A 26538-nucleotide genomic window follows, 5' to 3' on the forward strand; every position below is an offset into this window, starting at 1 on the left:
GTTGTTGTTACAGTGCATTCATGTTGTCACAGTGCATTCATGTTGTTGCAGTGCATTCATGTTGTCACAGTGTGTTCATGTTGTCACAGTGCATTCATGTTGTCACAGTGCATTCATGTTGTCACAGTGCATTCATGTTGTCACAGTGCATTCATGTTGTCACAGTGTGTTCATGTTGTCACAGTGCATTCATGTTGTCACAGTGCATTCATGTTGTCACAGTGCATTCATGTTGTTACAGTGCATTCATGTTGTCACAGTGCATTCATGTTGTCACAGTGCATTCATGTTGTCACAGTGCATTCATGTTGTCACAGTGTGTTCATGTTGTCACAGTGCATTCATGTTGTCACAGTGCATTCATGTTGTCACAGTGCATTCATGTTGTCACAGTGCATTCATGTTGTTACAGTGCATTCATGTTGTCACAGTGTGTTCATGTTGTCACAGTGCATTCATGTTGTCACAGTGCATTCATGTTGTCACAGTGCATTCATGTTGTTACAGTGCATTCATGTTGTCACAGTGCATTCATGTTGTTACAGTGCATTCATGTTGTTACAGTGCATTCATGTTGTCACAGTGCATTCATGTTGTCACAGTGCGTTCATGTTGTCACAGTGCATTCATGTTGTCACAGTGCATTCATGTTGTCACAGTGCATTCATGTTGTCACAGTGCATTCATGTTGTTACAGTGCATTCATGTTGTTACAGTGCATTCATGTTGTCACAGTGCATTCATGTTGTCACAGTGCATTCATGTTGTTACAGTGCATTCGTGTTGTCACAGTGCGTTGATGTTGTTACAGTGCATTCATGTTGTTACAGTGCGTTGATGTTGTTACAGTGCATTCATGTTGTCACAGTGCATTCATGTTGTCACAGTGCATTCATGTTGTCACAGTGCATTCATGTTGTTACAGTGCATTCATGTTGTCACAGTGCATTCATGTTGTCACAGTGCATTCATGTTGTTACAGTGCATTCATGTTGTCACAGTGCATTCATGTTGTCACAGTGCATTCATGTTGTTACAGTGCATTCGTGTTGTTACAGTGCATTCGTGTTGTCACAGTGCGTTGATGTTGTTACAGTGCATTCATGTTGTTACAGTGCGTTGATGTTGTTACAGTGCATTCATGTTGTCACAGTGCATTCATGTTGTCACAGTGCATTCATGTTGTCACAGTGCATTCATGTTGTTACAGTGCATTCATGTTGTCACAGTGCATTCATGTTGTTACAGTGCATTCATGTTGTCACAGTGCATTCATGTTGTCACAGTGTGTTCATGTTGTCACAGTGCATTCATGTTGTCACAGTGCATTCATGTTGTCACAGTGCATTCATGTTGTCACAGTGCATTCATGTTGTTACAGTGCATTCATGTTGTTACAGTGCATTCATGTTGTCACAGTGCATTCATGTTGTCACAGTGCATTCATGTTGTTACAGTGCATTCGTGTTGTCACAGTGCGTTGATGTTGTTACAGTGCATTCATGTTGTTACAGTGCGTTGATGTTGTTACAGTGCATTCATGTTGTCACAGTGCATTCATGTTGTCACAGTGCATTCATGTTGTCACAGTGCATTCATGTTGTTACAGTGCATTCATGTTGTCACAGTGCATTCATGTTGTTACAGTGCATTCATGTTGTTACAGTGCATTCATGTTGTCACAGTGCATTCATGTTGTCACAGTGCATTCATGTTGTTACAGTGCATTCATGTTGTCACAGTGCATTCATGTTGTCACAGTGCATTCATGTTGTTACAGTGCATTCATGTTGTCACAGTGCATTCATGTTGTCACAGTGCATTCATGTTGTTACAGTGCATTCGTGTTGTCACAGTGCGTTGATGTTGTTACAGTGCATTCATGTTGTTACAGTGCGTTGATGTTGTTACAGTGCATTCATGTTGTCACAGTGCATTCATGTTGTCACAGTGCATTCATGTTGTCACAGTGCGTTCATGTTGTTACAGTGCATTCATGTTGTTACAGTGCATTCATGTTGTCACAGTGCATTCATGTTGTCACAGTGCATTCATGTTGTTACAGTGTGTTCATGTTGTTACAGTGTGTTCATGTTGTTACAGTGCATTCATGTTGTTACAGTGCATTCATGTTGTCACAGTGCATTCATGTTGTCACAGTGCGTTCATGTTGTTACAGTGCATTCATGTTGTTACAGTGCATTCATGTTGTCACAGTGCATTCATGTTGTTACAGTGCATTCATGTTGTCACAGTGCATTCATGTTGTTACAGTGCATTCATGTTGTCACAGTGCATTCATGTTGTCACAGTGCATTCATGTTGTTACAGTGCATTCATGTTGTCACAGTGCATTCATGTTGTCACAGTGCATTCATGTTGTTACAGTGCATTCGTGTTGTCACAGTGCGTTGATGTTGTTACAGTGCATTCATGTTGTTACAGTGCGTTGATGTTGTTACAGTGCATTCATGTTGTCACAGTGCATTCATGTTGTCACAGTGCATTCATGTTGTCACAGTGCATTCATGTTGTTACAGTGCATTCGTGTTGTCACAGTGCGTTGATGTTGTTACAGTGCATTCATGTTGTTACAGTGCGTTGATGTTGTTACAGTGCATTCATGTTGTCACAGTGCATTCATGTTGTCACAGTGCATTCATGTTGTCACAGTGCGTTCATGTTGTTACAGTGCATTCATGTTGTTACAGTGCATTCATGTTGTCACAGTGCATTCATGTTGTCACAGTGCATTCATGTTGTCACAGTGCATTCATGTTGTTACAGTGTGTTCATGTTGTTACAGTGTGTTCATGTTGTTACAGTGCATTCATGTTGTTACAGTGCATTCATGTTGTCACAGTGCATTCATGTTGTCACAGTGCGTTCATGTTGTTACAGTGCATTCATGTTGTTACAGTGCATTCATGTTGTCACAGTGCATTCATGTTGTTACAGTGCATTCATGTTGTCACAGTGCATTCATGTTGTTACAGTGCATTCATGTTGTCACAGTGCATTCATGTTGTCACAGTGCATTCATGTTGTTACAGTGCATTCATGTTGTCACAGTGCATTCATGTTGTCACAGTGCATTCATGTTGTTACAGTGCATTCGTGTTGTCACAGTGCGTTGATGTTGTTACAGTGCATTCATGTTGTTACAGTGCGTTGATGTTGTTACAGTGCATTCATGTTGTCACAGTGCATTCATGTTGTCACAGTGCATTCATGTTGTCACAGTGCGTTCATGTTGTTACAGTGCATTCATGTTGTTACAGTGCATTCATGTTGTCACAGTGCATTCATGTTGTCACAGTGCATTCATGTTGTCACAGTGCATTCATGTTGTTACAGTGTGTTCATGTTGTTACAGTGTGTTCATGTTGTTACAGTGCATTCATGTTGTTACAGTGCATTCATGTTGTCACAGTGCATTCATGTTGTCACAGTGCGTTCATGTTGTTACAGTGCATTCATGTTGTTACAGTGCATTCATGTTGTCACAGTGCATTCATGTTGTTACAGTGCATTCATGTTGTCACAGTGCATTCATGTTGTTACAGTGCATTCATGTTGTCACAGTGCATTCATGTTGTCACAGTGCATTCATGTTGTCACAGTGCGTTGATGTAAGTGGACAATGTTAGTGGTTGCCGTGTGTGGTGTCTTCCACTTTGAGTCCACATGAGAAGAAAGAAGTGTCCACATCCATGAGCTGACAGAGTTGGTTCTTGTGTCAGGTTCTGGACATCGTGAGGACCAACGTGCGCTCGGCCCTGCAGCGCATCTGGAAGGAGCCAGATGTGGAAAACCTCCACCTGTATCGCCTCTTCAACCGCGTCTTCAGCAGGCTGCTGTGGAGCCACGGCCAGGGACTGTGGAACTGCTTCTCCAACTCTGGGTAGGTCTCACAGTCTGGACTCTCATCTCCAGGTCTCACAGTCTGGACTCTCACCTGCAGGTCTCACAGTTTCACCAAAAAAAAAATGTTTTAAAAAGTTTCACCTGCAGGCACATTGACTTGTGAGTCCAGCTGGCAGTAATGTACAGTGTCTTTTTGTCGCGCCCTAAAACCTGTTAACGCTCTAAGTTATTACGCAGCAGCTGTTTGATTGTAACGTGCATCTCAGTTGTAGCTTCATTAACACATTTGGAGGCGTTGAAATCGCCGTGTAAAATTGCTAATGCTAATCAGTAGCACGTCAATAGCAAATCCAATGTATGTTAGCATTGATTTTAGCCTGGAGCATTTTTGGTAGTTCCCTTCCTTTGTTGGCGTTGAACATTGCAACGTTACCTCGAGAGGTGGTTTGGCCGAGTCTGCTCTCAGTGCTGCTGTAGTGATCGCCAAGCACCCAAATGCGTAACATGGCAGCGTGGGATTTTATGTGAGTCGGTTGCTTCCCCGGAGGAAATGTACCGATTTGGGTACCCCTCTTTGTTCACCATCCTGGTCTGTTGTTGTTGTTGTGCAGTCTGGACAACAAACACTGGAACAAATAACAACAATAAACATTAGAACAAATAACAACAATAAACACTGGAACAAATAACAATAAACACTAGAGCACTAGAACAAAGTGCAGTCTGAACAATAAACACTAGAAGAAATAACAACAATAAACACTGGAACAAATAACAACAATAAACAATGGAACAAATAACAACAATAAACACTAGAACAAAGTGCAGTCCGAACAATAAACACTCGAAGAAATAACAACAATAAACACTGGAACAAATAACAACAATAAACACTAGAAGAAATAACAACAATAAACACTGGAACAAATAACAATAAACACTAGAACACTAGAACAAAGTGCAGTCTGAACAATAAACACTAGAACAAATAACAACAATAAACACTAGAACAAAGCTCAGTCTGAACAATAAACACTAGAAGAAATAACAACAATAAACACTGGAACAAATAACAACAATAAACACTAGAACAAATAACAACAATAAACACTAGAACAAAGTGCAGTCTGAACAATAAACACTAGAAGAAATAACAACAATAAACACTGGTACAAATAACAACAATAAACACTAGAAGAAATAACAACAATAAACACTGGAACAAATAACAACAATAAACACTAGAACAAATAACAACAATAAACACTAGAAGAAATAACAACAATAAACACTGGAACAAATAACAACAATAAACACTAGAAGAAATAACAACAATAAACACTGGAACAAATAACAACAATAAACACTGGAACAAATAACAACAATAAACACTAGAACACTAAAACAAAGTGCAGTCTGAACAATAAACAGTAGAACAAATAATAACAATAAACACTGGAACAAATAACAACAATAAACACTACAACGAATAACAACAATAAACACTAGAACACTAGAACAAAGTGCAGTCTGAACAATAAACACTGGAACAAATAACAACAATAAACACTAGAACAAATAACCAATAAACACTAGAACACTAGAACAAAATGCAGACTGAACAATAAACACTAGAACAAATAACAACAATAAACACTGGAACAAATAACAACAATAAACACTAGGACAAATAACAACAATAAACACTAGAACACTAGAACAAAGTGCAGTCTGAACAATAAACACTAGAACAAATAACAATAAACACTGGAACAAATAACAACAATAAACACTAGAACAAATAACAATAAACACTGGAACAAATAACAACAATAAACACTAGAACAAACAACAACAATAAACACTGGAACAAATAACAACAATAAACACTAGAACAAATAACAACAATAAACACTAGAACAAATAACAACAATAAACACTGGAACAAATAACAACAATAAACATTGGAACAAATAACAACAATAAACACTAGAAGAAATAACAATAAACACTAGAACAAAGTGCAGTCTGAACAATAAACACTAGAACAAATAACAACAATAAACACTAGAACAAAGCTCAGTCTGAACAATAAACACTAGAAGAAATAACAACAATAAACACTGGAACAAATAACAACAATAAACACTAGAACAAATAACAACAATAAACACTAGAACAAAGTGCAGTCTGAACAATAAACACTAGAAGAAATAACAACAATAAACACTGGTACAAATAACAACAATAAACACTAGAAGAAATAACAACAATAAACACTGGAACAAATAACAACAATAAACACTAGAACAAATAACAACAATAAACACTAGAAGAAATAACAACAATAAACACTGGAACAAATAACAACAATAAACACTAGAAGAAATAACAACAATAAACACTGGAACAAATAACAACAATAAACACTAGAACACTAAAACAAAGTGCAGTCTGAACAATAAACAGTAGAACAAATAATAACAATAAACACTGGAACAAATAACAACAATAAACACTACAACGAATAACAACAATAAACACTAGAACACTAGAACAAAGTGCAGTCTGAACAATAAACACTGGAACAAATAACAACAATAAACACTAGAACAAATAACCAATAAACACTAGAACACTAGAACAAAATGCAGACTGAACAATAAACACTAGAACAAATAACAACAATAAACACTGGAACAAATAACAACAATAAACACTAGGACAAATAACAACAATAAACACTAGAACACTAGAACAAAGTGCAGTCTGAACAATAAACACTAGAACAAATAACAATAAACACTGGAACAAATAACAACAATAAACACTAGAACAAACAACAACAATAAACACTGGAACAAATAACAACAATAAACACTAGAACAAATAACAACAATAAACACTAGAACAAATAACAACAATAAACACTGGAACAAATAACAACAATAAACATTGGAACAAATAACAACAATAAACACTAGAAGAAATAACAATAAACACTAGAACAAAGTGCAGTCTGAACAATAAACACTGGAACAAATAACAACAATAAACACTGGAACAAATAACAACAATAAACACTGGAACAAATAACAAGAATAAACACTAGAACAAAGTGCAGTCTGAACAATAAACACTGGAACAAATAACAACAATAAACACTGGAATAAATAACAAGAATAAACACTAGAACAAAGTGCAGTCTGAACAATAAACACTGGAACAAATAACAACAATAAACACTAGAACAAAGTGCAGTCTGAACAATAAACACTAGAACAAATAACAACAATAAACCCTAGAAGAAATAACAACAATAAACCCTAGAACAAAGCTATTAGCGAGCTTGAGCGGCAAACAGCGTTGTTTGCAAGCCACCGTCAAATAAAGAAGAAGTTTGAGCAACATCAGGAAGTGGATATTTGTCTGAGGATGATTCAAAGTCCAGCATCTGAAGAAAGAAACAAGAGTGCAGTCACTTTTTATCTTCTTATTTGACAACTTTAGCGCATAACCACGACGTCCTGAAATTAATACGCCTTGAAAAGTAGTTTTTTTTTATAATTTTATTTGTTAATTTATTTATTTGTGTTTATTTCTATCATTTTATAAAACACATTTTGTTTTGGAAATGCTTAAATCGAGCAAATATTGTAAATACTATAAGTAATCATAAATGTTACATATGTACTTATTTATATATAATATATGTACGTTTATAAGACCTTGTTGGAAGTTTATTTCTGTTTTCATTACGAATTTTTTTTTGACATAACTGAATTTATCTCACTGAGTTTTTTTGGGTTTGAATTTTTTAACAGAATTTTTTTTACAACAAATTATGCTGGGAATTTCATTGGGGGAAAAAAATGTAGACAAAATGCGTGTTTAAACATTCAGTGTTTTAAGATTCCAGGTAAAAAAAATTCAATATAAAACAAGTCAGTGCTTTAAAATTTGATGTAAAAATAATTCTGTTTTAAAACTTTGTGTAATAAAATTCAGTGTTTTAAAATGTTGCGTTTGAACTATATGATCATCTACATCAACTATATGATCATCTACATCTACTATATGATCATCTACATCTACTATATGATCATCTACATCTACTATATGATCATCTACATCTACTATATGATCATCTACATCTACTATATGATCATCTACATCTACTATATGATCATCTACATCTACTATATGATCATCTACATCTACTATATGATCATCTACATCAACTATATGATCATCTACATCTACTATATGATCATCTACATCAACTATATGATCATCTACATCTACTATATGATCATCTACATCTACTATATGATCATCTACATCTACTATATGATCATCTACATCTACTATATGATCATCTACATCTACTATATGATCATCTACATCTACTATATGATCATCTACATCTACTATATGATCATCTACATCTACTATATGATAATCTACATCTACTATATGATCATCTACATCTACTATATGATCATCTACATCTACTATATGATCATCTACATCTACTATATGATCATCTACATCTACTATATGATCATCTACATCAACTATATGATCATCTACATCTACTATATGATCATCTACATCTACTATATGATCATCTACATCTACTATATGATCATCTACATCTACTATATGATCATCTACATCTACTATATGATCATCTACATCAACTATATGATCATCTACATCTACTATATGATCATCTACATCTACTATATGATCATCTACATCTACTATATGATCATCTACATCAACTATATGATCATCTACATCTACTATATGATCATCTACATCTACTATGTGATCATCTACATCTACTATATGATCATCTACATCTACTATATGATCATCTACATCTACTATATGATCATCTACATCAACTATATGATCATCTACATCTACTATATGATCATCTACATCTACTATATGATCATCTACATCTACTATATGATCATCTACATCTACTATATGATCATCTACATCTACTATATGATCATCTACATCTACTATATGATCATCTACATCTACTATATGATCATCTACATCTACTATATGATCATCTACATCTACTTTATGATCATCTACATCAACTATATGATCATCTACATCTACTATATGATCATCTACATCTACTATGTGATCATCTACATGTACTATATGATCATCTACATCTACTATATGATCATCTACATCTACTATATGATCATCTACATCTACTATATGATCATCTACATCTACTATATGATCATCTACATCTACTATATGATCATCTACATCTACTATATGATCATCTACATCTACTATATGATCATCTACATCTACTATATGATCATCTACATCTACTATATGATCATCTACATCTACTATATGATCATCTACACCTACTATATGATCATCTACATCAACTATATGATCATCTACATCAACTATATGATCATCTACATCAACTATATGATCATCTACATCTACTATATGATCATCTACATCTACTATATGATCATCTACATCTACTATATGATCATCTACATCTACTATATGATCATCTACATCTACTATATGATCATCTACATCTACTATATGATCATCTACATCTACTATATGATCATCTACATCTACTATATGATCATCTACATCTACTATATGATCATCTACATCTACTATATGATCATCTACATCTACTATATGATCATCTACATCTACTATATGATCATCTACATCTACTATATGATCATCTACATCTACTATATGATCATCTACATCAACTATATGATCATCTACATCAACTATATGATCATCTACATCTACTATATGATCATCTACATCTACTATATGATCATCTACATCTACTATATGATCATCTACATCAACTATATGATCATCTACTTCAACTATATGATCATCTACATCAACTATATGATCATCTACATCAACTATATGATCATCTACATCTACTATATGATCATCTACATATACTATATGATCATCTACATCAACTATATGATCATCTACATCTACTATATGATCATCTACATCAACTATATGATCATCTACATCAACTATATGATCATCTACATCAACTATATGATCATTTACATCAACTATATGATCATCTACATCTACTATATGATCATCTACATCTACTATATGATCATCTACATCTACTGTATGATCATCTACATCTACTATATGATCATCTACATCAACTATATGATCATCTACATCTACTATATGATCATCTACATCTACTATATGATCATCTACATCTACTATATGATCATCTACATCTACTATATGATCATCTACATCAACTATGTGATCATCTACATCTACTATGATCATCTACATCAACTAAATGATCATCTACATCAACTATATGATCATCTCCATCTACTATATGATCATCTACATCTACTATATGATCATCTACATCTACTATATGATCATCTACATCAGTAATATGATCATCTACTATATGATCATCTACATCTACTATATGATCATCTACATCTACTATATGATCATGTACATCTACTATATGATCATCTACATCAGTAATATGATCATCTACTATATGATCATCTACATCTACTATATGATCATCTACATCTACTATATGATCATCTACATCAACTATGTGATCATCTACATCTACTATGATCATCTACATCAACTAAATGATCATCTACATCAACTATATGATCATCTCCATCTACTATATGATCATCTACATCTACTATATGATCATCCACATCTACTATATGATCATCTACATCTACTATATGATCATCTACATCAGTAATATGATCATCTACTATATGATCATCTACATCAACTATATGATCATCTACATCTACTATATGATCATCTACATCTACTATATGATCATCTACATCAACTATATGATCATCTACATCTACTATATGATCATCTACATCTACTATATGATCATCTACATCTACTATATGATCATCTACATCTACTATATGATCATCTACATCTACTATATGATCATCTACATCAACTATATGATCATCTACATCTACTATATGATCATCTACATCTACTATATGATCATCTACATCTACTATATGATCATCTACATCAACTATATGATCATCTACATCTACTATATGATCATCTACATCTACTATATGATCATCTACATCTACTATATGATCATCTACATCTACTATATGATCATCTACATCTACTATATGATCATCTACATCTACTATATGATCATCTACATCTACTATATGATCATCTACATCTACTATATGATCATCTACATCAACTATATGATCATCTACATCTACTATATGATCATCTACATCTACTATATGATCATCTACATCTACTATATGATCATCTACATCTACTATATGATCATCTACATCAACTATATGATCATCTACATCTACTATATGATCATCTACATCTACTATATGATCATCTACATCAACTATATGATCATCTACATCTACTATATGATCATCTACATCTACTATATGATCATCTACATCAACTATATGATCATCTACATCTACTATATGATCATCTACATCTACTATATGATCATCTACATCAACTATATGATCATCTACATCTACTATATGATCATATACATCAACTATATGATCATCTACATCTACTATATGATCATCTACATCTACTATATGATCATCTACATCTACTATATGATCATCTACATCTACTATATGATCATCTACATCAACTATATGATCATCTACATCTACTATATGATCATCTACATCTACTATATGATCATCTACATCTACTATATGATCATCTACATCTACTATATGATCATCTACATCAACTATATGATCATCTACATCTACTATATGATCATCTACATCAACTATATGATCATCTACATCAACTATATGATCATCTACATCTACTATATGATCATCTACATCTACTATATGATCATCTACATCTACTATATGATCATCTACATCTACTATATGATCATCTACATCTACTATATGATCATATACATCAACTATATGATCATCTACATCTACTATATGATCATCTACATCTACTATATGATCATCTACATCTACTATATGATCATCTACATCTACTATATGATCATCTACATCTACTATATGATCATCTACATCTACTATATGATCATCTACATCAACTATATGATCATCTACATCTACTATATGATCATCTACATCTACTATATGATCATCTACATCTACTATATGATCATCTACATCTACTATATGATCATCTACATCTACTATATGATCATCTACATCTACTATATGATCATCTACATCTACTATATGATCATCTACATCTACTATATGATCATCTACATCTACTATATGATCATCTACATCTACTATATGATCATCTACATCAACTATATGATCATCTACATCTACTATATGATCATCTACATCTACTATATGATCATCTACATCTACTATATGATCATCTACATCAACTATATGATCATCTACATCTACTATATGATCATCTACATCTACTATATGATCATCTACATCTACTATATGATCATCTACATCTACTATATGATCATCTACATCTACTATATGATCATCTACATCTACTATATGATCATCTACATCTACTATATGATCATCTACATCTACTATATGATCATCTACATCAACTATATGATCATCTACATCTACTATATGATCATCTACATCTACTATATGATCATCTACATCTACTATATGATCATCTACATCTACTATATGATCATCTACATCAACTATATGATCATCTACATCTACTATATGATCATCTACATCTACTATATGATCATCTACATCAACTATATGATCATCTACATCTACTATATGATCATCTACATCTACTATATGATCATCTACATCAACTATATGATCATCTACATCTACTATATGATCATCTACATCTACTATATGATCATCTACATCAACTATATGATCATCTACATCTACTATATGATCATATACATCAACTATATGATCATCTACATCTACTATATGATCATCTACATCTACTATATGATCATCTACATCTACTATATGATCATCTACATCTACTATATGATCATCTACATCAACTATATGATCATCTACATCTACTATATGATCATCTACATCTACTATATGATCATCTACATCTACTATATGATCATCTACATCTACTATATGATCATCTACATCAACTATATGATCATCTACATCTACTATATGATCATCTACATCAACTATATGATCATCTACATCAACTATATGATCATCTACATCTACTATATGATCATCTACATCTACTATATGATCATCTACATCTACTATATGATCATCTACATCTACTATATGATCATCTACATCTACTATATGATCATATACATCAACTATATGATCATCTACATCTACTATATGATCATCTACATCTACTATATGATCATCTACATCTACTATATGATCATCTACATCTACTATATGATCATCTACATCTACTATATGATCATCTACATCTACTATATGATCATCTACATCAACTATATGATCATCTACATCTACTATATGATCATCTACATCTACTATATGATCATCTACATCAACTATATGATCATCTACATCTACTATATGATCATCTACATCTACTATATGATCATCTACATCAACTATATGATCATCTACATCTACTATATGATCATCTACATCAACTATATGATCATCTACATCTACTATATGATCATCTACATCTACTATATGAGTGGTCTGAGTGGCTGGACAAGACAGATTTTTAAAAAAATAAGAAATTGAATAGATTTTTTAAAAAACAGATTAAGGATCGTTACAAATAAGAATCGGGATTAATTTCGAACTTGATTTTTTTTGGACACTACTATAAATTATGGAACTCTATGATTAGGTTTTACGTGAACTGGTGTCAGAATTCAGTAAATACCTATAAAAGTCCAGAATTTGCTGCCTATCCCTAAAGAAAACTGACAGTTTTTACCACAAATCTTCAACCGTACAATGGAAGCCGTTTATGTTGACCAACTGAAGTCCTGCTTAAGTCGACGACGCCTCACACGCTTTGAGAGCCAAGGAACTCACCAGTTTGAGGTTTTTGTACATGTTTGTAGTGAAAAGGTTGTGTTTACTGTGGCATCACGCCGAGCCGTGGACGAGAAGTCACATTCCAGCACATTCCAGCACCACTGAGGAATCGGCGAAGGATCCCAAATAATCCTGAAGTGAGAAGATGAAGTCCCCGCTTTGTTCCCAGGAGATCACGGCCGTTATTCATCAAGCGTCCACTTTTATTGACAGCACTGACACATTTGTGCACCTTTGTTTGAGGAAGCAACAACCTGAGTGATAAAAGCAATCTGGAAAGTTCCGCAGAAAGAAGCAGACACAAAACTCTGCGGCGACAAAGTGCAAATGAAGGTCACCCGGGATTCTCAGGTGATTGACAGCTCGTTTAGCAGACTGGGAAGACTTCTCAAGTGTATTTCCTCAACCTCCTTTTATCGTACCTTCTTGTTGTGATGCTTGGACTCCACCAATCAACAGTCAGAGACCAGGACCGTCTGAAGGGTTCTACATTTATTCAGCTCAGGTGACAATTACAGAAATGCTGTCAATCAGCCAGCTACTGCAAAAAGGAAGGAGCCCCGATCAAGACCGCATTGTCCGGACTACACTTCCTGTCTTAGTACATTCAAAATAGAACCTATGTTTTAAGTGTTCTTTTTGCCCACGATAAGAACACTTCCTGTCATAGTACATTCAAAACAGAACCCATGCTGAAGTGTTCCTTTTGCCCACAATAAGAACACTTCCTGTCATAGTACATTCAAAATAGAACCCTTTGCTGAAGTGTTCCTTTTGCCTACAATAAGAACACTTCTTCTCTTAGTACATTCAAAATAGAACCTATGTTTTAAGTGTTCCTTTTGCCCACAATAAGAACACTTCCTGTCATAGTACATTCAAAATAGAACCCATGCTATAGTGTTCCTTCTGCCTACAGTTAAAAAAGTAAACATTTGTTTACAGAAATGAGTCCATTTTGTGTATTTATTTATGATAAAAGTATGTCCCTTCCAATCACATTACTATGGTTAAAACAGTAATGAGAAATAAGAGTTTTTAAATGGATACTTGCTAGCTTCAGCTAAGTGGTCTATTCCTCACACTGTTGTCATTTCAAGCAAATAGTGTGAACCCTCTTGTCACCCATCCTGCGAGCTGCGGGGGTTTGTGGGCCCTCAGCGGCGGCTGAAGTTGAAGCAGACTTCAGAAGCGAGACGTCGTAAAAAAATTGTCAAAAGAAAAAGAAGCTAGAAGGATTAGCTTAGCTTAGCCTGGCTAGCACCAGCAGCTGTTGTGTGATCTCAGCACGCCCCGCTTGATCCGCTAGGCCCCGCTCGCTCGCGGTACCCCCTAACAGCGGGTCACGGCCCCGACACGGACGACACACCGGGGGGCCACAGTGAAGGAGAACAGTGCAAAGAAATCCCAGTGCAGCACTTCCTGGCGTTTGATACTTTATCTGAGCCACTTAGCCACCATCAAACAGCCCAGATGCATTGTGGGCGCTCAACAGGTCCGGGGTGGAACAGTTTTGAAGCCTTTCAGGGGGAGGCAACTCCCACCCCCCCCCAAGGAGTGCAAGAGGGTAACATCAAACGCACCACCCGGGGTTTTAGCTGGGTTGTTGAAGCGCTCGCCCAGTCGGGGGTATGTCTGAGCTTTAAAGAGGGTTAAGTCCACTCCCATTTCTTGCTTCTTTGGGCAAATTGATCGATAACTTGCTTTGGAATCATACGTCAAGGCAGATATTTCACTTTGGACTTGTTTCCTACAAATACAATCACATCACATCCAAAGTGAGATTCTCCATTTTTTCCATGGACACGACTGCACACTTACAAGCAGAAACAGTGTGGAGACAAAACATGTTTTAAATATTTTTGTTTCAAAACTAACAATAAAGGTGAAGTTATAAACACTTAGTTGATTCATTTCCATTCCAAATGAATTAATGACTTTAAAAAACATCAATTTATAAAAATGTTAGGCCTTTGTGGGTCATCTGCATGCTTAGTGACTTTGGTACACGTCATGTCAGCAATGTTTTATAACCCTTTTGTGAAGCTTTTATAAAACAAATAATACACTGCCAGAATCGTGTTGAAAATCTACTGCCAAGTAGTAAAATCACGGCACGATAACTTAAAAATAAAGACAACTTCAGCTTGTTTTAAAAATAGAACAAGCACATTCTGAAAATGTACAAATCATAATGTTGTTGTTACATGTTGCGGTTTATAGTATTCTATCTTTATTTGTGGTTATTTATACTTTCTGAATAATCATCAGTCAACTCATTGGTGGTCATTTTCAATCTATCATGATAAAAAAATGATATCAAAATCAAATTACAGGATGTTATTTATGTACAGTAACTCCCTCCAAACAGACACAATGGCTTTCTTGAACTGATTTATTTGAAGGCTTCCTTTCCCTTCAAATTCACCGTGAAAACTGAAATAAAATAAAGCACGTTACATCCATCCATCCATCCATCTTCTTCCGCTTATCCGAGGTCGGGTCGCGGGGGCAGCAGCCTAAGCAGGGAAGCCCAGACTTCCCTCTCCCCAGCCACTTCGTCCAGCTCTTCCTGTGGGACCCCGAGGCGTTCCCAGGCCAGCCGGGAGACATAGTCTGCCCAACGTGTCCTGGGTCTTCCCCGCGGCCTCCTACCGGTCGGACGTGCCCTAAACACCTCCCTAGGGAGGCGTTCGGGTGGCATCCTGACCAGATGCCCGAACCACCTCATCTGGCTCCTCTCCATGTGGAGGAGCAGCGGCTTTACTTTGAGCTCTTCCCGGATGGCAGAGCTTCTCACCCTATCTCTAAGGGAGAGACCCGCCACCCGGCGGAGGAAACTCATTTCGGCCGCTTGTACCCGTGATCTTGTCCTTTCGGTCATAACCCAAAGCTCATGACCATAGGTGAGGATGGGAACGTAGATCGACCGGTAAATTGAGAGCTTTGCCTTCCGGCTCAGCTCCTTCTTCACCACAACGGATCGATACAGCGTCCGCATTACTGAAGACGCCGCACCGATCCGCCTGTCGATCTCACCATCCACTCTTCCCTCACTCGTGAACAAGACTCCGAGGTACTTGAACTCCTCCACTTGGGGCAAGATCTCCTCCCCAACCCGGAGATGGCACTCCACCCTTTTCCGGGCGAGAACCATGGACTCGGACTTGGAGGTGCTGATTCCCATCCCAGTCGCTTCACACTCGGCTGCGAACCGATCCAGCGAGAGCTGAAGATCCTGGCCAGATGAAGCCATCAGGACCACATCATCTGCAAAAAGCAGAGACCTAATCCTGCAGCCACCAAACCAGATCCCCTCAACGCCTTGACTGCGCCTAGAAATTCTGTCCATAAAAGTTATGAACAGAATGGGTGACAAAGGGCAGCCTTGGCGGAGTCCAACCCTCACTGGAAACGTGTCCGACTTACTGCCGGCAATGCGGACCAAGCTCTGGCACTGATCATACAGGGAGCGGACTGCCACAATCAGACAGTCCGATACCCCATACTCCCTGAGCACTCCCCACAGGACTTCCCGAGGGACACGGTCGAATGCCTTCTCCAAGTCCACAAAACACATGTAGACTGGTTGGGCAAACTCCCATGCACCCTCAAGGACCCTGCCGAGAGTATAGAGCTGGTCCACAGTTCCACGACCAGGACGAAAACCACACTGTTCCTCCTGAATCCGAGGTTCGACTATCCGGCGTAGCCTCCTCTCCAGTACACCTGAATAGACCTTACCGGGAAGGCTGAGGAGTGTGATCCCACGATAGTTAGAACACACCCTCCGGTCCCCCTTCTTAAAGAGAGGAACCACCACCCCGGTCTGCCAATCCAGTGGTACCGCCCCCGATGTCCACGCGATGCTGCAGAGTCTTGTCAACCAAGACAGCCCCACAGCATCCAGAGCCTTAAGGAACTCCGGGCGGATCTCATCCACCCCCGGGGCCTTGCCACCGAGGAGCTTTTTAACTACCTCAGCAACCTCAGCCCCAGAAATAGGAGAGCCCACCACAGACTCCCCAGGCACTGTTACAAACGTAAAAATAACAACATGCACAGCATGTGGATGGAATATTTTCCCGAAGTAAATACAAGCAGAAATGACGAGCAAATACCTGGTTGGCCTGCATGCTTCTTTTAGGAGGACATTGTGATCTTCAGGCTCTTATAGCCCAAACGCTTAGAGTCCTTGGGACACTTTTTAGTCTTTGTGACAGTCAGTCTCTCTCTTTCTGCCCTCACATTGCATCAAATGTTTACTCATGCCCGGAAGTAGCTTCCTTACATCAGACGACAGACCAAACGAGACACTTCAAAATAAAAGTATGCCCACAAACTTAACAAAAAGGCACGAAATTACATTTTTAACCATAGTAACTTAAATATAGCCTCCTTATGAACTTTTATGCATTTTGATTTGAATTCCCTTTTATGTACTTAACTTATTATTCTGTTTTTAGATAAATAAAACAAATTATAATAATCATTAGTAGCAACAGTTACAATTTATGTAGTTTGCTCATTTTCCTGGACTGGTGCACTAACATCATGTGCTTTATTTTCGACATATGTAGCATCATCTACAAAGATACAAATAATTGCTATTGCGACATCTAGTGGACACATTTAGAATGTGGTTTATTTAAATATGAAATAATTGATTAAATAATTTCATAAAATAATAATTTATTAAATAATTTCATAAATTCATAATTTATGAAATCATTTCATAAATTCATAATTTATGAAATAATAAATACATGTGGTTTTTTTTGTTTTTTCTTTACATGTGTAGCATCATCTACAAAGATACAAATAATTGCTATTGCGACATCTAGTGGACACATTGAGAATGTGGTTTATTTAAATATGAAATAATTGATGAAATAATTTCATAAATTAATAATTTATTAAATAATTTCATAAATTAATAATTTATTAAATCATTTCATAAATTCATAATTTATGAAATAATAAATACATGTGTTTTTTTTACATATGTAGCATCATCTACAAAGATACAAATAATTGCTATTGCGACATCTAGTGGACACATTTAGAATGTGGTTTATTTAAATAATTTATAATTTATGAAATCATTTATAATTTATGAAATAAGTTGTGAAATAATTTCATAAATTCAAAATTTATGAAATAATTTATGAAATAGTAAATAAATGTGGTTTATTTTCTTTACATATGTAGCATCATTTACAACAAAGATACAAATAATTGCTATTACGACATCTAGTGGACACATTTAGAATGTGGTTTATTTAAATATGAAATAATTTATTAAATAATTTATTAAATAATAAATACGTGTGTTTTTTTTTGGTTTTTTTTACATATGTAGCATCATCTACAAAGATACAACAAATTGCTATTGTGACATCTAGTGGACACATTTAGAATGTGGTTTATTTAAATATGAAATAATTGATGAAATAATTTCATAAATTAATAATTTATTAAATAATTTCATAAATTCATAATTTATGAAATCATTTCATAAATTCATAAATTATGAAATAATAAATACATGTGTTTTTTGTTTTTTTTACATATGTAGCATCATCTACAAAGATACAAATAATTGCTATGGCGACATCTAGTGGGCACATTTAGAATGTGGTTTATTTAAATATGAAATAATTAATGAAATAATTTCATAAATTAATAATTTATTAAATAATTTCATAAATTAATAATTTATGAAATCATTTCATAAATTCATAATTTATGAAATAATAAATACATGTGTTTTTTTTTACATATGTAGCATCAGCTACAAAGATACAAATAATTGCTATTGCGACATCTAGTGGACACATTTAGAATGTGGTTTATTTAAATAATTTATAATTTATGAAATCATTTATAATTTATGAAATAAGTTGTGAAATAATTTCATAAATTAAAAATTTATGAAATAATTTATGAAATAGTAAATAAATGTGATTTATTTTCTTTACATATGTAGCATCATTTACTACAAAGATACAAATAATTGCTATTGCGACATCTAGTGGACACATTTAGAATGTGGTTTATTTAAATATGAAATAATTGATGAAATAATTTCATAAATTAATAATTTATTAAATAATTTCATCAATTCATAATTTATGAAATCATTTCATAAATTCATAATTTATGAAATAAATACATGTGTTTTTTTTTGTTTTTTTTACATATGTAGCATCATCTACAAAGATACAAATAATTGCTATTGCGACATCTAGTGGACACATTTAGAATGTGGTTTATTTAAATATGAAATAATTGATGAAATAATTTCATAAATTAATAATTTATTAAATAATTTCATAAATTCATAATTTATGAAATCATTTCATGAATTCATAATTTATTAAATAATAAATACATGTGTTGTTTTTTTTTACATATGTAGCATCATCTACAAAGATACAACAAATTGCTATTGCGACATCTAGTGGACACATTTAGAATGTGGTTTATTTAAATATGAAATAATTGATTAAATAATTTCATACATTAATAATTTATTAAATAATTTCATAAATTCATAATTTATGAAATCATTTCATAAATTCATCATTTATGGAATAATAAATACATGTGTTTTTTTTGTTTTTTCTTTACATGTGTAGCATCATCTACAAAGATACAAATAATTGCTATTGTGACATCTAGTGGACACATTTAGAATGTGGTTTATTTAAATAATTTATGAAACAATTTATAATTTATGAAATAATTTGTGAAATAATTTCATAAATTCAAAATTTATGAAATAATTTATGAAATAATAAATACATGTGGTTTATTTTCTTTACATATGTAGCATCATTTACTACAAATATACAAATAATTGCTATTACGACATCTAGTGGACACATTTAGAATGTGGTTTATTTAAATATGAAATAATTTATTAAATAATAAATACATGTGGTTTATTATTTTTTTTACATATGTAGCATCATCTACAAAGATACAAAGAATCGCTATTGCGACATCTAGTGGACACATTTAGAATGTGTCAAGACTGGGTGTGTGCTTTTCCAGGATGCAACGGAAAGTTGGCACGGGCGAGACGGGAATTAAGGTACATGATTTATTTATTAACTATAAATACAAAAAAAGGATCAAACAAAAGGTGCGCACAGTGGCGGAGAATAAACTATGAACAATTAAACAAAACTTGCAAACAATGGCTTGAATAAAGAAAACTTACTTGGCATGGACAAAAAAGGAGCAGCGTGAACATGGACATGAAAAAATGGACAGAGCATAAATGTGGCGTGAGGTCGTCAGGACGAACAACAGAAAATGAATGAACTTAAATACTTATGGACATGATTAACAACAGGTGCGTGACTCAAAACAGGTGCGTGACATGACAGGTGAAACTAATGGGTAACTATGGTGACAAAACAAAACAAAAGTGCACAAAAAGTCCAAAAATAAAACCTGATCACACAGACATGACAGAATGTAGTTTATTTAAATATGAAATAATTGATTAAATAATTTCATAAATTCATAATTTATTAAATAATTTCATAAATTCATAATTTATGAAATCATTTCATAAATTCATAATTTATTAAATAATAAATACATGTTTTTTTGTTGTTTTTTTACATATGTAGCATCATCTACAAAGATACAAATAATTGCTATTGCGACATCTAGTGGACACATTTAGAATGTGGTTTATTTAAATAATTTATGAAATCATTTATAATTTATGAAATAATTTGTGAAATAATTTCATAAATTCAAAATTTATGAAATAATTTATGAAATAATAAATACATGTGGTTTATTTTCTTTACGTATGTAGCATCATTTACTACAAAGATACAAATAATTGCTATTACGACATCTAGTGGACACATTTAGAATGTGGTTTATTTAAATATGAAATCATTTATGAAATAATTTATTGAATAATAAATACATGTGGTTTATTATTTTTTTTACATATGTAGCATCATCTACAAAGATACAAAGAATCGCTATTGCGACATCTAGTGGACACATTTTGAATGTGGTTTATTTAAATATGAAATAATTGATGAAATAATTTCATAAATTAATAATTTATTAAATAATTTCATAAATTCATAATTTATGAAATCATTTCATAAATTCATAATTTATTAAATAATAAATACATGTTTTTTTTTTGTTTTTTTTTTTACATATGTAGCATCATCTACAAAGATACAAATAATTGCTATTGTGACATCTAGTGGACACATGTAGAATGTGGTTTATTTAAATATGAAATAATTGATGAAATCATTTCATAAATTCATAATTTATGAAATCATTTCATAAATTCATAATTTATGAAATAATAAATACATGTGTTTTTTTTGTTTTTTCTTTACATGTGTAGCATCATCTACAAAGATACAAATAATTGCTATTGTGACATCTAGTGGACACATTTAGAATGTGGTTTATTTAAATATGAAATAATTGATGAAATAATTTCATAAATTCATAATTTATGAAATAAATACATGTTTTTTGTTTTTTTTACATATGTAGCATCATCTACAAAGATACAAATAATTGCTATTGCGACATCTAGTGGACACATTTAGAATGTGGTTTATTTAAATATGAAATAATTGATGAAATAATTTCATAAATTCATAATTTATGAAATAAATACATGTTTTTTGTTTTTTTTACATATGCAGCATCATCTACAAAGATACAAATAATTGCTATTGCGACATCTAGTGGACACATTTAGAATGTGGTTTATTTAAATATGAAATAATTTATTAAATAATTTCATAAATTAATAATTTATTAAATAATTTCATAAATTCATAATTTATGAAATCATTTTATAAATTCATAATTTATGAAATAATAAATTCATGTGTTTTTTTGTTTTGTTTTTTTACATATGTAGCATCATCTACAAAGATACAAATAATTGCTATTGCGACATCTAGTGGACACATTTAGAATGTGGTTTATTTAAATAATTTATGAAATAATTTATAATTTATGAAATAATTTGTGAAATAATTTCATAAATTCAAAATTTATGAAATAATTTATGAAATAATAAATACATGTGTTTTTTTTTTGTTTTTTTTACATATGTAGCATCATCTACAAAGATACAAATAATTGCTATTGTGACATCTAGTGGACACATTTAGAATGTGGTTTATTTAAATAATTTATGAAACAATTTATAATTTATGAAATAATTTGTGAAATAATTTCATAAATTCAAAATTTATGAAGTAATTTATGAAATAGTAAATAAATGTGATTTATTTTCTTTACATATGTAGCATCATTTACTACAAAGATACAAATAATTGCTATTACGACATCTAGTGGACACATTTAGAATGTGGTTTATTTAAATATGAAATAATTTATTAAATAATAAATACATGTGGTTTATTATTTTTTTTACATATGTAGCATCATCTACAAAGATACAAATAATTGCTATTGCGACATCTAGTGGACACATTTAGAATGTGGTTTATTTAAATATGAAATAATTGATGAAATAATTTCATAAATTCATAATTTATTAAATAATTTCATAAATTCATAATTTATGAAATCATTTCATGAATTCATAATTTATTAAATAATAAATACATGTGTTTTTTTTTGTTTTTTTTACATATGTAGCATCATCTACAAAGATACAACAAATTGCTATTGCGACATCTAGTGGACACATTTAGAATGTGGTTTATTTAAATATGAAATAATTGATGAAATAATTTCATACATTAATAATTTATTAAATAATTTCATAAATTCATAATTTATGAAATCATTTCATAAATTCATCATTTATGAAATAATAAGTACATGTGTTTTTTTTGTTTTTTCTTTACATGTGTAGCATCATCTACAAAGATACAAATAATTGCTATTGTGACCTCTAGTGGACACATTTAGAATGTGGTTTATTTAAATAATTTATGAAATAATTTATAATTTATGAAATAATTTGTGAAATAATTTCATAAATTCAAAATTTATGAAATAATTAATGAAATAATAAATACATGTGTTTTTGTTGTTGTTTTTTTACATATGTAGCATCATCTACAAAGATACAAATAATTGCTATTGTGACATCTAGTGGACACATTTAGAATGTGGTTTATTTAAATAATTTATGAAACAATTTATAATTTATGAAATAATTTGTGAAATAATTTCATAAATTCAAAATTTATGAAATAATTTATGAAATAGTAAATAAATGTGATTTATTTTCTTTACATATGTAGCATCATTTACTACAAAGATACAAATAATTGCTATTACGACATCTAGTGGACACATTTAGAATGTGGTTTATTTAAATATGAAATCATTTATGAAATAATTTATTAAATAATAAATACATGTGGTTTATTATTTTTTTTACATATGTAGCATCATCTACAAAGATACAACAAATTGCTATTGTGACATCTAGTGGACACATTTAGAATGTGGTTTATTTAAATATGAAATAATTGATGAAATAATTTCATAAATTAATAATTTATTAAATAATTTCATAAATTCATAATTTATGAAATCATTTTATAAATTCATAATTTATGAAATAATAAATACATGTGGTTTTTTTTTGTTTTTTTTACATATGTAGCATCATCTACAAAGATACAAATAATTGCTATTGTGACATCTAGTGGACACATTTAGAATGTGGTTTATTTAAATAATTTATGAAACAATTTATAATTTGTGAAATAATTTCATAAATTCAAAATTTATGAAATAATTTATGAAATAATAAATACATGTGGTTTATTTTCTCTACATATGTAGCATCATTTACTACAAAGATACAAATAATTGCTATTACGACATCTAGTGGACACATTTAGAATGTGGTTTATTTAAATATGAAATCATTTATGAAATCATTTATTAAATAATAAATAAATGTGATTTATTAGTTTTTGTACATATGTAGCATCATCTACAAAGATACAAAGAATCGCTATTGCGACATCTAGTGGACACATTTGGAACAGCAGTTTTGGCTCATTTTTAAACTTGGCAAACTCGGATAAGACCAGTTTGCGGGCCGTACGTTTGACAGCCCTGCTTTAGCGGACGTAATGAATGGTGATTGTCATTGTGTATGTGATTAGCTCATGATAATCATGTGGGGATGGTGGTCCTTGTCCAGGTGGTCCTGGGAGAGCATCTTCAGCAAGAGCAGCGAGGTGATCTCGCCCGAGGAGCGGCACTGCTGCCGCAGGCTGGTGCAGCTGTGCCGCGACTGTTTACTGGTGGTCTACAAGTTCGTCTCCGAGTCCCGCGGCTCTTTGACCGGCCTCAGCCCCGAGTGGGACGACACCAGGTGAGGACCTGACGGCATCCCTGGGAAGTCTGAGGAGCTTCTTGGCTTTCTTACGCGCTGGATACGTTGGAACAGGACAGGATTTAGGACGTCTGATCTGGTAGTCGCTCTCAGTTTGCACACATTCTGCCACAAGTTGTCATTTTTATTGAGTAACAGTGAATATACCCTACTTTCACCACTATAGAGCACACGGCGGTATGTAAGCCACACCCACTAAATGTTAGGAAAAAATGTTTCCATATATAAGACGCACCGGACTATAAGTCGCAGATATATACGTTGGGAAATGACTTATTTACACAGAAATATTTATTTGCATACCTTAATTGTTTCCAAACAAGGCAGTAAAATGGGTGATCAAGCAAAACAGAGGTCGTCGTCATGGACCCACTAGCTGCGCAAGCTAGCTCTCCAATCAGCTAAACAGACTCAATAACTCCACGCTGACGTTTTGGTGAATTTACTGAGGAATTTGTGAAAGTGAAACAATACAAAAAAAATGTAAGTTAATAATACTAACACAGACACTCGTAAACGTGTTAGCGTATTAGCTAATGCTAACGACGCTAGCTTGATTATATTACAACAACACGTACAAATATGCATGAAAACACTCCTACATATGGGACGCTTTAGTAAGTAAGAATTGTTTTAGTTATATTGTAAAACTTGCAAACGTTGCTTGGAGTGATTTGTTGGCATATTAGCTAATGCTAACGATGCTAGCTTGATTACATTACGACAGCACGTGCGAATATGCATGAAAACACTCCTACAGACGTCACACATGGGACACTTTAGTAAATAAGAATAGTTTTAGTTATATTGTAAAACTTACAACTGTCGCATGGAGTGATGAATGAAGAATCCGTATGAGTAGAAACGCTATGGACGGCTGGAAGATGGAATGGAGCTTCTACTTCCGGTTGAAAGGACTAAAAAGAAGGGCACTGTAACACAAAACAGAAGTGATTTGGTGAATTTACTGAGGAATTTGAGAAAGTGAAACACTACAAAAAGAATGTAAGTTAATAATACTAACACAGACACTCGTAAACGTGTTAGCATATTAACTAATGCTAACGACGCTAGCTTGATTATATTACAATAACACGT

The 26538-nt window shown here is 33.0% G+C and overlaps 1 protein-coding gene across 2 annotated transcripts in view; it reads left to right on the plus strand.

Moving 5' to 3' along the window:
- Positions 1 to 26538, plus strand: part of ttll7 (tubulin tyrosine ligase-like family, member 7) — a 271036-nt gene that overhangs the window by 228701 nt on the left and 15797 nt on the right. The window contains exons 19-20 of one of the 2 annotated variants that reach the window (XM_061975468.1): positions 3744 to 3904; positions 25246 to 25419. In XM_061975468.1, coding sequence (XP_061831452.1) covers positions 3744 to 3904; positions 25246 to 25419 — 335 coding nt within the window. Of the gene's footprint in view, positions 1 to 3743; positions 3905 to 25245; positions 25424 to 26538 lie in introns of those variants that run through there. The other variant, XM_061975469.1, reaches the window with a different exon arrangement.

Source organism: Nerophis lumbriciformis, linkage group LG14 (assembly GCF_033978685.3).
Source record: "Nerophis lumbriciformis linkage group LG14, RoL_Nlum_v2.1, whole genome shotgun sequence".
Classification (NCBI taxonomy): Eukaryota; Metazoa; Chordata; class Actinopteri; order Syngnathiformes; family Syngnathidae; genus Nerophis; species Nerophis lumbriciformis.